This window comes from Xiphophorus hellerii, chromosome 12 (assembly GCF_003331165.1).
Source record: "Xiphophorus hellerii strain 12219 chromosome 12, Xiphophorus_hellerii-4.1, whole genome shotgun sequence".
Taxonomy (NCBI): Eukaryota; Metazoa; Chordata; class Actinopteri; order Cyprinodontiformes; family Poeciliidae; genus Xiphophorus; species Xiphophorus hellerii.
Genome location: NC_045683.1, coordinates 21,180,578 through 21,196,068, shown reverse-complemented (window position 1 = coordinate 21,196,068; position 15,491 = coordinate 21,180,578). Strand labels below are relative to the sequence as shown.

General features: G+C 40.0%; 2 protein-coding genes across 2 annotated transcripts; one reads left to right on the top strand and one right to left on the bottom strand.

The window, feature by feature from the left end:
- Positions 1-315: 315 nt before the first annotated feature.
- klf9 (Kruppel like factor 9) lies at positions 316-4,656 on the top strand. The gene is made up of 2 exons (XM_032579413.1): positions 316-1,132; positions 2,688-4,656. The coding sequence occupies exons 1-2, from the start codon at positions 754-756 to the stop codon at positions 2,966-2,968; spliced, it is 660 nt and encodes a 219-aa protein (XP_032435304.1). The 5' UTR covers positions 316-753; the 3' UTR covers positions 2,969-4,656.
- A 3,049-nt stretch (positions 4,657-7,705) lies between these two features.
- Positions 7,706-15,057, bottom strand: fam219ab (family with sequence similarity 219 member Ab). The gene is made up of 6 exons (XM_032579415.1): positions 14,785-15,057; positions 13,078-13,177; positions 11,593-11,698; positions 11,187-11,267; positions 11,044-11,098; positions 7,706-8,343 (listed from the first exon to the last, which is right to left on the bottom strand). Exons 1-6 carry the CDS (start codon positions 14,860-14,862, stop codon positions 8,185-8,187), a joined length of 579 nt encoding a protein of 192 aa, XP_032435306.1. The 5' UTR covers positions 14,863-15,057; the 3' UTR covers positions 7,706-8,184.
- Positions 15,058-15,491: the final 434 nt, after the last annotated feature.

Sequence of the window (15,491 nt, the reverse complement as noted above, 5' to 3'; positions counted from 1 at the left end):
TCACCGTGACCAAACTATTTTTTTTTTCAATTTATGCATTTCATCATTTTATTGTTGTTGTTGTATACACGCAGCTGTAGTTGCTTTAGTTTAATTATTTTATTGTTCAACTAAAGTACCTAAGTTTATACTCACTTAAAGTGCCAAGCTAAAACTTTAAAAAGTCAATTTTACACTCCGTAATCCATATTTCCCAGCCATATTCTCTACTCAAATGCAACGTCACAGAACCCGGCCTGTGATTGGTCCAACTCTCCGTCGCTCACGCCGGAGAAAGTGTAGGTTTAACAGACGAGTCACAGCTGCCATCAGCCAATCGCGGCGCAGCTCTATTATGACACAGCGGTATTCCGCGAAATTGTTTCTTGGAGTTGAGGGAACTGTCTGTTGCTCACTGTAAAATAGGACAAGTGGACGCCGGAGTGCAAGCACAGAGAACGGTGGAGCATACGTCTCAAAAGCACAATAGCTTAAAGGAGGGGAAAAGAGCACGACTAAAGAAGAAGTAAAGGAAAGGAGCACAACTGTTATCTCTTTTGAGGCGGCGTTCATTTGTCCGCCCAGCATCCTACTGAAGAAAACGTTCCGTCTTTTCGAGACAGGGACTGTGAGGTCGGCACGTGTGGATCATTAGCCACGTTTCCAAGGAGGACTGCGGTCTAACTACGAGTCTTATCCCCCTTTCCGGATTGTTTTTCAGACTCCATACAAACTGCACAGACTGTCTCCACTCCACCCAGATCTGCTCCAGCCATGTCGGAGGTTGAGGTCTCTGTGGACTGCGTCCCCACTTGTCCTCTGGAGAGGACAGAGGACGTGTTTAAAGACAGCCAAGAAAACGGCACTTTACTGATGGTGGCGATGATTTTATTGGACTTAAAGAAATGCGGTCCAGACGCTATCGGCGCAGGAGACAGCAGATGTCTCGGCGGTGCCATCGACGCGGGAAGGCAGGAGAAAGAGAAAGAGGAGCGGGGGAGCCGTCGGGTGTCCCCGGTTCTCAAAGAGCCCCGGAACAAGGCACCGAGGAGAACGGAGACCCCCGAGAAGAAGCACGGCTGCCCCTTTGCCGGCTGTGGGAAAATGTACGGGAAGTCGTCCCACCTGAAAGCCCACCTCAGGGTCCACACCGGTGAGTGCGGGGCTCAGCCGGTTGACACGCCTACAAAAAGTCACCGGCTCGGTTCTGCCGACAGCAGCAAACCCGCGCTGCGTCACTTGTAGCCGACTATAATTAGCCACTGCCTTCATTATTATTTCAGGCGGATTACGGTAGCGCTACTGATTCCAAAGTCACAGTTTATAATTTTTATTATTATTATTATTATTATTATATGCTGGACAAACAGTCGTATCTTTGACTTGTGAAGTGTACGCGCAGAGCACATGTTCCCGCTAGAGAGAACACGTTAAGGGACAGGTGGTCCAGTGGGTTCGGCTGCTACGGGAGTGACTGTCCAGGTCATATCATGTCTGCCACTGGCTGAGCAGGCAGAAAAAGAGGCGTGTGTTAGATAAAATGTGTCTTAATGCGTTGTTGACACGCAGCAGCAGGACGCGGGTTCCTGTGGGAACATCGCGTTCTTTCCGTGGGTGACATGTTGTTGGGGTGTAATAAATCACAATGAGCGCTAATTAACTCTAGTCACGATTTATTTGGAGAAGAATTTAAAACGCAGCTATTACTTCGGTCAGCATATTGTCTTATGACCCGTCACAAACGTCCGGGTCAATCCGTCCCTGTGGTCACTGTATGTTCTTGTACGGAGGTAACCCACCCTGCGCCACCGCTTCCTGATACGTCACCCACCTCCACACCCCTCCGTCCAGTTGTAAACAAGAGCGGACATGTGGTTTCAGTGGCGCACGTGGAGGAGGTGGGGTGTGGCCATGTGTGTTTTTTTTTTTTTATTCTTATCTTCATATACAAACTCTAAATCGAGCAAAAACATTTGGTTACATATTCTAAAGGGGGGGGGGGGAACTATTTTTATGCAGCCAGCACACTTATTTTCCCTAAATTACCTTTGTGACGTGGCTCCTCTGAGATGACTTGTAAGTTGTTTGTTTTTTTTTCTCTGGAAACATCTGTCCGATGTCTTCCAGGGTCGCATTGGGACCTAGCTTCAGCGTTCAATGCGCCAAAGGCAGGGTACAGAGTGTTAATCTTTTCCAGGGAAACAGAGACACACAGAAGAATTGACAATACATGCACACAGTTACTGGTAGGGGAAAATGAGACTAACCAACCAACTTAACAGTCATGTTTTGGGACTGTGTCACTGTACAAGAACCCATGGAGCACTGGAAGAACAAGCTCAATGCAGGACTTTCTTGCTGCAAGGCAGTGCTACACTCTGTTCTGCTGCCTGTGTCTTAAGTAACAGATGTCAGTGAAATGACAGAACGTACAAGAAGAAATCAATCACTAAAACATTCTTTTCAGCTTTATTTTTTATCAGCATAGATTAAATGGAAACACTGTGAAATGCCAGGCAGTTTATCAGACCAGCCACTATCTTAAACTTGAAGAACCGTAAATACACATCTTTTATTGGTGATATGTATATGGTGATTGGCTGACATTTTTATTAGGCATTAACAAAAAAAAAGCACTATAAACTTGTTAATTGTATGATGAACAATTAATAATAAAAATAAGTGATTATGTGTGTGTGTGTTCCCAGGGGAACGTCCCTTCAAATGCACCTGGCCAGACTGCAGTAAGAAGTTCTCCAGATCGGACGAGCTTACACGCCACTACCGCACGCACACGGGCGAGAAGCGCTTCCACTGTCCGCTGTGTGAAAAGTGCTTCATGAGGAGCGACCACCTGACCAAACACGCCCGGCGACACGCGGGCTTCCATCCCAGCATGCTGCAGGGCTCCAGCGTCTCCAAGAGACGGCGCTGCTCCACCTCCATGTCCTCCTCCGACTCTGGGGACCAAAGCCCTGCAGGAATCTGAAACACCTACTGTCCATGATTGGTTTATATATATATATTTAGATATATATATAATAGAGAGAGAGAGAATGGTGTTTATTAGTAGGCAACATACCCTGCTGTACCTCCACGTGAATCTCAGTCAGCCAGACAAATATTCAGGGACTTTCCTTTCACACGTGCAACACCAAGCTGATTATCATTTAACTAGAGTTCGCTGACTCATTCCCTGAGGTAATTTATATTTATTAAGGGTTGTTCAGGGTCTGACAGAGAAGACTAGTTATTCTTTTTTTCTTTTTGCCTAGGTTCATTTATGGGTTTTCTGAAAGAATGTCAAATCAAAGTAAAGTTCATTTACATGAACAGTGTTGCTCTTAGAAACTCGCGCTCCATTTAAAGATGCAGTCAAACATTGGCCACAGCATCTTACAGTGGATCGGATCCGAGTTCTGAAGTTTTAGAAATATTCCTATCGTTCAGTGTGAAGAATGACACAATTTCTTTTACAGTTACTTTTCCGTCGAACACAATGTGAATGCACTATACAACAGTATTACCATGTAAATAAATTAAACAGGCAGGACATAGATTCAGATTAGTGTAGTTTATGAGAGTGTAATAAGAAAAGTTATAATATAGAGACGCAGAGCTTAGCTATTTAATTTCATATATGTTTGGCTACAGACCTCAGCTGTGCTTCGAGCTGCTAAAACTGAAATGTTTTTTATGCAACAATAAACTTGCAAATACATGCACACAAAAATAAATCTGAATACATTTACAATACTTCACCAGTCTCATGCGGTGGGAGGGGGATCCGACTTCAACATTTGTTGCATTCAGACTTGAATCTTGTTAGAGGTGCAGAAAAATATAACAGGGTAAGACCTTTTGTTAGCTGAAGTCATTGTAAAATAAAAAATGTCGTTTGTTTTCATTTTCCAGGCCGTGACGGCTTGTGTTCAGTGGAAGTGTGTGCCTTTGTAGCAGAGGAGAATGTTGACGTCATAATCTCTGGGAAGGTTGGGGGAGATGACCCCTTGAATGGACTCGTTTCATATTCTTCATGTTGCATTTTCTCAGAAACACTTTACCGATCAACAGATCAGTGACTCTCTCCAATACCAACTGTGCCAGTGGCTGTACATTGAAAACTTTACCTTATTTTGTGTGTAAACTGTGTTTTGTAAGCGACTCATGTCATGTTTTGGTCTTGTCTGATAATATCACACCCCTTTCCCCCATGTGGTGACATGGAAGCACAACATTTTCCAAAATCCTCAAAAATATCAGTTTTGTTTTTTTTATTGTTATTGTTTGTCGTAGCACTTGTGAGGACTGCCTTCATTACTACTTTGTTGAGAGCGATTGTATTCCATCATGTAGCATGTGTTTCTTTTTGCTTGTCTGGTTATCTTTTATAATATTACTACTAACAAAGTGAGAGGTCTTATTAAATCACTACTTTCCTTAGCTTAATTTTTATATTTGTTCCCACACATTACATATGTTTGCTGAGTGAATTCCTGTTTTTCTTTTGTCGCATAACTGATTAGATGCTGGTGCCTTTCTGGTGGAAACCCTTTTTTCTGATGCTACTGTAACCAGGAACTGTCCGTCCAAACCTCATGCTATTGCAATACACACCACTGTGTAATAATTAATCCTCAACTTTATCATTAAAATAGCTTTTTATTTCCTTTTAAATATTTACCTGTCACTCATTTTTTCCTTATCGTACACACATTTATAGGCATGAGTTAAGAGAGCTGGTCAAACTATAACTCTGAGCAGACAGTTTTCCATTTGCTTTTTGTTTATTAGTCACCTTCATACACTGCACATGACAATAACATTGGTAAATACTGTAGTGGAACTGTTTACAATACATAAAAGTCATTTAAAAAAGAAGAAACTCAAGAAAAAATCTACATGTTAAAAACATCTTCCGTCCTCAAATCAACCAAAGATAATTGCAATAAATATATGCACAGCTTTTTAAACTTCTCTGTCCTTAAGGCATAATCTAATTGCATTAAACAACTGAATCAGAGAAGGGAGTGGGTTGTAAATGAGGGATTCTGGTGCTCCAAGTCGGTGATGTCCTTGATGATGGGATAACAAAATGGTTTCTACCTTATAGGTCAAAGGAAGGTTTGAAGTTGTTTCACCTAATGTTCTGGGATTGTAGGTATGGATGCATGCGTGCGTGAGTGAACAGGGAGCGTCCTTCTAAACTGGACTTGTGTTTTCCTTAATGATTAGCAGCGTCTAGCGTTTGTCACACTCTGTGACACGAGAGATAAACGAGAAGCTCTAACGCCACAAACCGAGTACGGAAAATCTATCTGGACTTTTGTTCCTTTGGCCTTCACAGTGTACCTTGCAAAAGAATTTATGCTCCATTTTTACTTTTCTTTTAAAAAAATAAATAAAATTATAACCACGAACATGAACATATATTACTTGATTTTAATGCGGTAGATCCACACAAAGTATTATATTTTTGTGAAGTGGAAGGAAAATAATCCATGTTTCTTAAAATAGTGGCTTGCATTTTAATAAAAACCGGTGCAAAGAGTAACTGGTATCCGCCTGTGTGCGTAGTACCGCTCTGTGAAAATTTCAATGGTTTGCTAAAACAACATTAGTGTCATTAGTATCTTGAAAATCAAGGAATATAACGGGAACAGTCAGGGATCAATTTGTGGAAAAGTTTACAGCAGAGTTTGGTAAGAAAAGAAGCTTTTACTATTTACCATCTGTAGACCTACACTGACAGACTGGACAACAGATTTATTTAAATGGACAGGCATCAAGTCCCTTGGTACATCAAGAGGAGCTGCAAGAATCCACGACTCAAATGCAAGAATCAGTTGATGTTACAGCTGCTAGACATAAAGCAGAAGATTTTCAGCTGTAATTGTAAAAATATTACTGAATGTATACCACATTCTTCACATTATTTGTCAGAAATGATGAAAACCATGTATCCTTTTCCTTCTTCACAATTATGATCTACTTTGTGTTGTTGCTTTACATTAAATTCCAATAAAGCACAGTTACGTCTGACAACAAAATGTGCTCAAGTCCAAGAGGAGTAAATAATCTTGCAAGGCACAGTAGAAATCTGAGCAATTTACAAAAACAGATCATTTCAGGTAGGGGAGACCGGGTATGGTTGTAACATGGGGTCACATGATCATTTCAGAGTTTTCCCGCTTCCTCCCCAATCCCATATTGTGATTGTCAAGGCTGGAAACAGGCACATGCAGATACTAAGGAGAAAAAACGGATTTTGAGGTAAGAAAGTAAATTTTTTGACCATGACTATATTTTTGTTTAATACTTATACTGTTGCAGATAAAACCATATGACTTACATTAGATGAACGTGTAATTTCTCAGGCAAAATGTGATGCATTTTCCCGTGCTAATTTCAAACCGCTATGCTACTACAGCTAGCTAAACATGGCTGACAGCGTTGGGGTGGGTTGTAACACATCTTTAAAAAGTGTTACAACCATCCCCTTACATACAACTAAGAATGTTGTATGTAAGGGGATGGTAAGAACATTTTGATTTTAATAATTTTACAGAATGCCTAGGCAGTGGATACGAAAGACTGATAGAGGTGTGCCTGCAGATGTTTTAAAAAAGGCATCTGATGAGGTCACAAAGAAGAGCAAGTCAGTCAGATCAGTTGCGAAGGCGCATGGGATCTGCCATGCAACACTGAGCAGATACTGCAATTCACTGCAGAAGCTGAGAGAACAGGGATCCAGTGATCTTCCCAGTGTAGGTTATTGGAGCAGCAACAAAATCTTCTCTGAGGTGCAGGAGGAAGTGTTGGCTGACTATTTGACTCAGGCAGGCAGACCTGTATTATGGACTGGTCTGCCTGTCCATATGCTTACCTTACCACGTGAGGTAAGCATATTACAGGTTAGTCACTGGAGACAAGAGAAGAATCGAATACCAGCGTAGGTGCTAGATAAATTGAAAAAACTTTTTGTGTCTATGTACTCTGATTTTCTATTCCTCTTTCTTTGAGGTCAGAAAGTTTGCATATCAACTGGCAGTAACATATAACATCAAACACGCACAAACATGGGATGAGAAGCAGATGGCAGGGCCTGACTGGTTCACATTATTTATGAAGCGGAACCCTAGCCTGTCAATAAGGAGTCCTGAGGCAACCAGCCTTACACGGGCCACAAGTTTTAACCGCCAAAATGTGGAACGTTTCTTCAACAGCCTTGGACAGGTCATTGAGAGATACAACTTCGACGGGAGCGACATTGTGTGATAAGTGTTACAGCCATACCCGGTCTCCCCTACGTCACGTTCACTTGTGGTGCAGGAAAGAGTGATATGAACCCATAAAATCTAAAATAAAAAGTGCAAATTGAAAGAAATTCAAAAATCAAGCTTGTGCCACAACAGCAGCAGGTGACTGCACAACAGAAAATTAAATAGGCAAAAGCTACGTGCTTTTATATATTCCTCCATACTTTGCACTCTGGTGGCCTTCATGCAGTTTGTACTACAGCCATTCATGTTTACACATTCGTTCATCAACTCTGTGGTTTAACATTTCACTCCAGCGTCGCAGAGAAAGCAGAAATGTCGCAGCGTTTAAGTGTTCAAAGAACTGACCTGTGCTACATAGCAACCTTGCACAGTAAACGGATACAGTACCAGGGGAATTCAAAAGACCACATCCCATATTTCTCGTTACCAGGTACAGGCTCGTTGATCTCATAGTTAGTACATTAAAATAAAAGGAAAAAAATATATTAAAACAAGGCAAACCAGAGCAGAACAGTTGAGTCAGCAGTTATGATCATGTTTGTTACCAGTCAGGGAAATGGAAACCACTTCACAGCAGCAGCTGACCTTTTTTGTGTCTGTAAACTAATATCAGGGTCACATGGCGTCCGCCAGGAGGAGGGAGCTCTTAAACAGAAGTGTGTTTCCTGCCATAGGAGGAATCCGCCACTTTACTGCTTTTACCATTACATATGCTTTCCTCTATGTTCAAGATTTTGTACCAAAGTTTTTATTTGTTAGTGTGATTATTTACCTAATCATCATAGCACTTTACTGTCATGACAATATTCTATAAATGCCTCACATTTTGCCACTCTGGTGGCGAAGTAAACTCACAGCGGATGAAGACAGCGGGTTTAAGTTTGTGAGGGACAAGGGGACCGGCGGTTTTGGGAGGGAGGGGTTACTGGATTTGGCAGGTCGTGGAGGAGGTCGCCTGGCAGCACATGCAGGTCGGGTTGACTGATTTGGGCGGGATCAGATCCAGGTCCTCGTCGTCTGGGATCTCGTCGAGGCGGTAGCCGTCTTTCAGCAGCTGGATGTTCAGATCCTGATTGATTTGCTGAGAAGAGAGAGGAGCAGATGAGTCAGTAAAGAACTGGACCCCTTCAGAGACAAAGAGGATTGTTGTTGTTTTTACCATATGCAAAAATACTACAAAGTAAAATTGCATAAGTTAAGATGTATGCACTGCAAATATATTTTTAATATTATTACCTTTTTGTTGTTAAAATCTGAGATTGTATCTAGATATTGTTTTAGATCCTTTACAAAGAGGTCATAAACAAAACATTTTCAAAAATAAATGTGGGAAATCAAGTTTTATGTTAATGGAGATCAGAGCAGGTACAGAAAAGATAATCACATGTCTCTGGATAATGTTTACAAGAAGAACAGGAGATTTTGATGTCAGATTTGTATTTTTGAAAAAAAATGTTTGGTTGAATACATAACAATAAAAAAATCTACTTGTTTGACTTCATTAATAAAAAATCATTTCTGGGGAAGATGGCATGTTTTTACCCAATTTGGATTATGTACAAATGCGTTCCAATATTATACAAAGGATGTAGATGAAACCAAATTTTCTTGATATACAGATCAAATATAGCTAATGTAATTGAGATCTGGTCAAGGTACAAATGTGTATTTCCTCATTTTTAAAAACATTTTTTGCCGAGTGACTGAATAACTAAGTTTGAGATTGTATCATTAAAGAAGGGCTTCTGAAAGCATATGATGGGTGACACAAGGGAGCTAATGATTAGGAATAATCTGTAAAACAAAAAGTCTTTTAAACCTTTTCACCACAACACAAACATGAAAATAGGCAACTAATAGCTACGTTTGATCAGAGAGATGGTTAAACTCTTTCTACTTCGGTCCTTAGGGTTAGGGTTGACCCTTTCACTTTTTAGACATTAGTAAAACAAAAATCCAGGCATGTCTTTGCATCTGAGTCTTCTTAAATTTTCCAAAATGTAAGCTGATCAGAGTGAGGACAATGTCAGACCGGTTGCAAAATCTGGTTGTTATGCTGATCATAACTACAGTTAATCCAAGAATAAATAAACATTACAGCAGAGTCTAATCTGGATCTCATTTCTACACATATTTAGTCAAACCATCAACACAACGTTCAATATCTTTGTGGAAAGCAGATTTGCTAATGTGAGGTTGTTTGAAAGACGACTTTAAACCCCCACAGTTCGTCCATTGTGAAAAACAACATATTCTGTAAAACCCTTTATGAAGAAGAGACCCAACCCAGTGGATATTTCTGCTTTGAAACACTCTCATTGATCTGTTGACTACTGAAGCTAGAACAATGTTGGAAAGCTAAGACTGTCCGTCCTTATGAATTAGTCTAGTAAAACATAAAAGTGGTAACCATGGCGCTCTCACAGATGGCTGCAGGCATCGCTGCTTGGATCTTTGTCTTGATCACGACAACTAATGCCCTGGTGTGATTCTTCGTGTTCATAAGGTGTCCTTGTTTCCATGAAAGCTGGAAGCAAAGTGTTTTGTAAAGAAACATCTGTGTGCTTCAATAAAGAGTTCCCATCAGAAATAACACTTATCATCAAGCGTGAATCTTAGAATTTTAATTATACATTTCAACTCTTTATTTTTACAGGATCAAATGATACTAAAGCAAACATACGTGATTTTATTAAAAATAAACACATGCAGGTGTGTATGCATATACCCGACTAAGATTTCGTCAAACTGGTTCAACCTGAACCTCAAAGGCATTCATTTTCGGATGGCTATTCCATATGCTTAATATTTGCATGTTTTATCTACTCAATAGCTGCTTTTAAAGTTGTTTGGGATACGTTTTCCTGTTGGAAAACCCAACAGTTTCAACCATCTGACCCTAATGACAACCATCAGATGAAATAAAAACAGTTAAAAGCAGCTCAGGAACCATCGAGGCTCAAGCAAAGCGTGAACTGGAAACTGCTGGTTTCATTGTCTAAATGAGGCCAATTTTACATTATTATGAACTAAAAAGGTGTTGGTCAAAGAAACTCCTGCTTAAACATCAACATCTTCAATCTTAGCTGAAGTTTGCCCTGCTGCATAGAAAGTCAAGAGCTTTCTGAAAAAAAAAAAGATTATCAGATGAAACAAAAGGTTTTCCACAGGGATAAGTATGCACAAACAAATCAATAAAGGCACAAAATTGATTTGACTTTGATCAGTGTATGTAAGTTTCTCCCAGATCTTTATTATCACTCATACTTTGAGAGTTACAATAGAAATTCAGTATCAGCAGGTGAACTGGGTTACAATGTTTCTACTCCCCATCTTTTATTCACACAGCGACAAGTCAGTGTAAATATATCAGCACCCAGATGGAAAACTGCTGTAAAGAGATTGCATTTAGGATTCCTCTGAGAAATGAACATGTTCTCCCTGTAATGCAAGCTGCACATTCCTTTAAAAACAAAATGTGCAGAAACTGAGGAAAAAGCATTTTGTGGTATTTACATCTTGCTTTATGCTTCAAACACTTTTTTTTTTGTACAGGCGCACCTGCGGTTTAATCATGCGCTTGCAGTGAGAGAGGACGCCTACATAATTAGCATGGATGTGCAGGATGGGCTTAAATAAGCTTGCCTGAAGACTGGCTTATAAAGGCATCGTGCTTTCCTTCCTGACAACCGTGAAGAATCGAGGCAAAGGAACGAGGGATGGAAGACTATTAAGTAGTAAATAGGAGGAAAGGAAGTAGACTGCACTGCAGTCGTCTCACCTCTGCAGAAGAATATCCAGACGACGAGTATCTAGACATGTCGAAATCATCGTCACTGCAGTACAGAGATACATGTTAGCAGTTCTTTTTCTGGATCCTCAAAAGTGTGCGTACAAAAACAAAGGATGTTTCCGCCATCTTACCTGTCGGTATCTAAGGCCACCAGGGGCTTTTCGTCTGGGCTCTGGTCTAAAGATGAATAACCTTTATTGGGTACTACCAACCTGCGGTGGAGTGAAAAAAGGGGAACGGGAGGGGGGTAAGGCAGGAGTAGTGAGAACATGACAAGCAGAGTTGATGAGAGAGTCATAAAGACTGGCCTAAAGGCTCAGCTACAGCTGCACTACAGGAACAACAGAAGCATGGAAGAAGTCTGCTTACTGACTCAAACATTACAAACCCCAAATCAATATAGCTATTTTTGAAGACATATGGACTGAGAGAAGTAAAGCAAGCTTTGAATACTCCGACATGGCTGGAGTAATCTAGACAGGAGTGTTTTTTACTGATTTCTTCCACGAACCTTCAACCACAGCGCTAATTTCTTACCGTGTTCTGGCCATGACGTTGTTCTTCTTGGGCTGCTGGTTAACCGGACTACCTACAGTGTTGTTGTTCTTTAATGAGCCCTTCCTGGCCAGGTCTCTTTGTTTCTCTGCACACGAGATAGGACCAGATTAATAAGAAAACAACATTACGGCTGACCTTCCCTCCATCCAGGACTTGTTCGGGTCTAAAGGCAGGAAGGAGGAGGGCAGCTAAAATGTTTATTACACTTTATTACACATTACAGTTATTACACAAAAAAGTTGACTGTTTGGAAATCATCAGCAGTCAGGCTCTGCAAATTGAAGAAACAAAACAACTCACAGCTATTTGTTAATTAAGGGATGTCATATTAATGTCATGTTAAACACCTAACTCTCGGCTGCCAATGGAAGCAGAAAGTCCAACTAACTACCCTATTAGTCAGCAGCTCGTTAAAATTGTGTTAAACAGCGTATTTATATGTGTATTAATCAGGATACTACATAAGCTGATATTCTTATGCTACTTTTATACAGTTTTATTTTAAATATTTTTGGGAATGTAGTGATACAATGAGACTGTGGTATATCTTACTTAAATGCTAATCTAATTACAAGAAATATTTACCATTTGAAACCAAAGTCTGACACCAAATATCCTTCTCGTTGTTGAGGCCAGCAGCAAAATAATACACACAAGATTTAGTAATCATGTGTTTCGTTCAGACAAATAAAATCTTTTTTTACAGTCAATTTTAAGTTTCTCAGTGACTGAGAAAAATTACTCCTTAAATTCATACGCAACAAGGTCAGTTTATGCTACAATTATATTATGACAGCCTCATCTGTATGTCAAAGTTTTGCAGAGGTTCTGCTAATAAACCACCATTTGATTCAGGTGTGTTGAACTGAAACATGCAGGATGCTGACATTGTTCTTTGTACCACTAATTGTACTCCCTTATTTATCTCCCTCCCATGTTCTCTCAGGCATTGTCAGATTCTTCTGATTGTTGATACTTGCTGTTTTTGCTCTTGTTTGTGTCTTTGTTCACTGTTCAGACTTCACTTTGGTTTTGTTGCTGTTGGACTTCCACCACTGTACGCATCACTATGTTTTACTTGCTTACAAGCTTTTAAAAAACTTTCAGCCCACCATTCTCCTGGATCTAGTCACATGACAGATAATGACATTGCTGCTATTCGCCACTGGACTCTGTCCAGGGTTCTGAAACTAAGTTAATTATTTTTGTCATCTTTAATTTTGGTAAATCAGCTGAGTGACTGCTTGGATGAAGGGAACTCACAGATGACATTTTGTAATGGATTAAAAACCAAATGATTACACAAATACTTGACATAATAATCCATACTGGAAACATTCAGTCACCTCAGTCCTAAATGATTAACAATTAAATTAAAAACTTCAAATCTTTTAATCATATTTATTGAATTATTGTGCATTTTACACATATTTGCTGATTCCTACATTTACATATATTTCTTACCTATTTTCATCTGGAGGGGTGAGGGCTTATAGTTGATAGTAACAGCTTCTCCTTCTCTGGTGTCGGACTCTGCCTCCGAGGCAGTGGAAGAAGCCGGGTCCTGGATTGAAAAGAAACCCCACCAGAGACAGAAAGATGAGCACAAATACATAATTCTGATCCTAACATTAATTATTCATATCTTTTTGTCCACTATGAAGACAATATGGTAAGATACATAGCGATTTTAAGTACGTTTTGATGTAAATAAAAAGAATAGACTTAGAAAACAAAAAGAATGGTGCTACAATTCCTTAAATGGGTGCTGGTTTCTTTATGTCATGCATAGGGTTTCATGCTTTCAGTAAAACAAAAGTCGCAGTTGTAATAAAAACAAGCTTCCAAAACCAACTAGGAACATTATGAACAAGTTGATGGAAAATACAACACAATCTATATAAAGTGTATTCAGAGGGTCAACTCTAAACAATTCATATTCTATTTGCCATTTAACAAACAAAATTACTGACCAGCATGTTATGAAACTTCACCAGGGACAACATTGCCTTGGAGCTGGGCAGTGGAGGCCGCCCTGCAGGTTTATATTGTTGCTATATCTTAACAAATTGATTGTAGAAAGAAACCTTCATCTATCATTAAACTCAGTACTAGATAGATGTCAAAATATTCTTGTAAATAATAACACTATTACTACTAATAAAAATAACAATAATAATGATGATGACGGTGATGATAATAATAACTGATCCTCTTAATATCAGATCTATTCATGTAAAAACATAAAATATGGGATAAAATAAATAAGCAAAAGAATCATTGCCATTGAATATTACATATATAATAAAAGATGAAAATAAAAAACAAAACAAAAGTACCTTTTCTTTGACCACTTGACAAAATTACAACAGTTTTTCAGAGAGCAAGAAGCTCTATGCATGCCCCAGATATAAGAAATCTTTTTATTATTATTATTATTATTATTATTATTATTATTATTATTTATTCAGTTCGAATAAAACATCTACTGTAAAGTAGGGAGAGAACAGCCCCGATTCAGTGCTCATATGGGACCCGGTGATTAATGGAAATCAGAGAAAAGATCATATTGCCGAGAGTCTCGTCTGGTTGGAGCTGGGCAGTGGAGGCCGCCCTGCAGGCTGCAGTATCCTGGGGCTCCGCTACAGGCCACAGAGCGCTCCGCTGTAGCAAGCTACCCCGAATTACATCAAAAGGCGTGGGTTTGATTTGATACAGGCAACAAACAAAATATCCCGATTTAATCTAGTCAAAGTGCAGCGAGAGGCGTCGAAGAAAGAGCAACCTGCTGCTGATGCTGATGATGTAGCAGCAGCAGCAGCAGCAGCAGCAGCAGCAGAGACTCAGGACGGGATGCTTGTTTACGCCAGACATGACGGATGCTGCGCAGGAGAGAGGACGTTGCCTGCGTGACATAGAGGAACAAGGATTCCTCTTTTTGAACACGTCAGCCACATCAGTGTTGTACCATATACCATGTACCATAGTGCCTGTTAAAAACTTGCAGAGACTCAAACTACATCAGCATAACTCCCGGTGTGTGATGGATTGGGTACAGGCCTCATTTGATTCCCATCCTCTAATCTAATTGTATGTTATTTGAAAATATGAACGTGACAGACAGCAGAGTCATTATCTCCAGGCAACGTGAAGCAGACCCCAGGGACTCACCAGCGGCTGCATCTCGGACTGCATCTCTGCCTCCTGCACCGCGCTCGGTACCTGGAATCTGTCTATTTCCTCCATCATGTCGGCGATGTTCAGGTTTTCTTTTCTTCTCCTTTAAACAATCCGATCGCTTCACCGCGTGATCACCAGGACGGCGTTCAGCCTCAGAACCGGATCAATCCCTCTGGTTCTCCGGTGCCGAGCTTCATCCCAGCTGACTCTGTGTCGACGGTGGTCTGACTGGTGTGGTGACGGCGAGTCCACCACCCACTTCCGGGGAGGGGTATCCCAAGCGGCGGTCCGTGGACCCAAATCAGGTCTTATTTAGAAAATGACATGGTCTTCCGGAAAAAAACAAAAAAAGGCTGGCTCAATTTAAAAACTGCAAAATGTCCATAATTCACAGACCCAAAACAACATAAAAAATGTATATTTAATTTTGCACTGATTAGGGTGATCAAAAGAAACAAATTCAGTTAGTAGAACGTGTGTGCTGAAAACATTGGATAAAAAGGCAACATGACTGGATTTTCCTTTCTACTTTTAAATTTACACAAACAATAAAGAGTCAAAGTTAATAACACTAAAGTGTAGTCAATGTTAAAATTAATATTTTACATATATTTACCTTTTTTTTTACTTCCTAAATGAATTATGGCCAAAGTGTTGCAGCTTCTCTCTCAGAAATTAACCCAAAACAAGAAAACAAG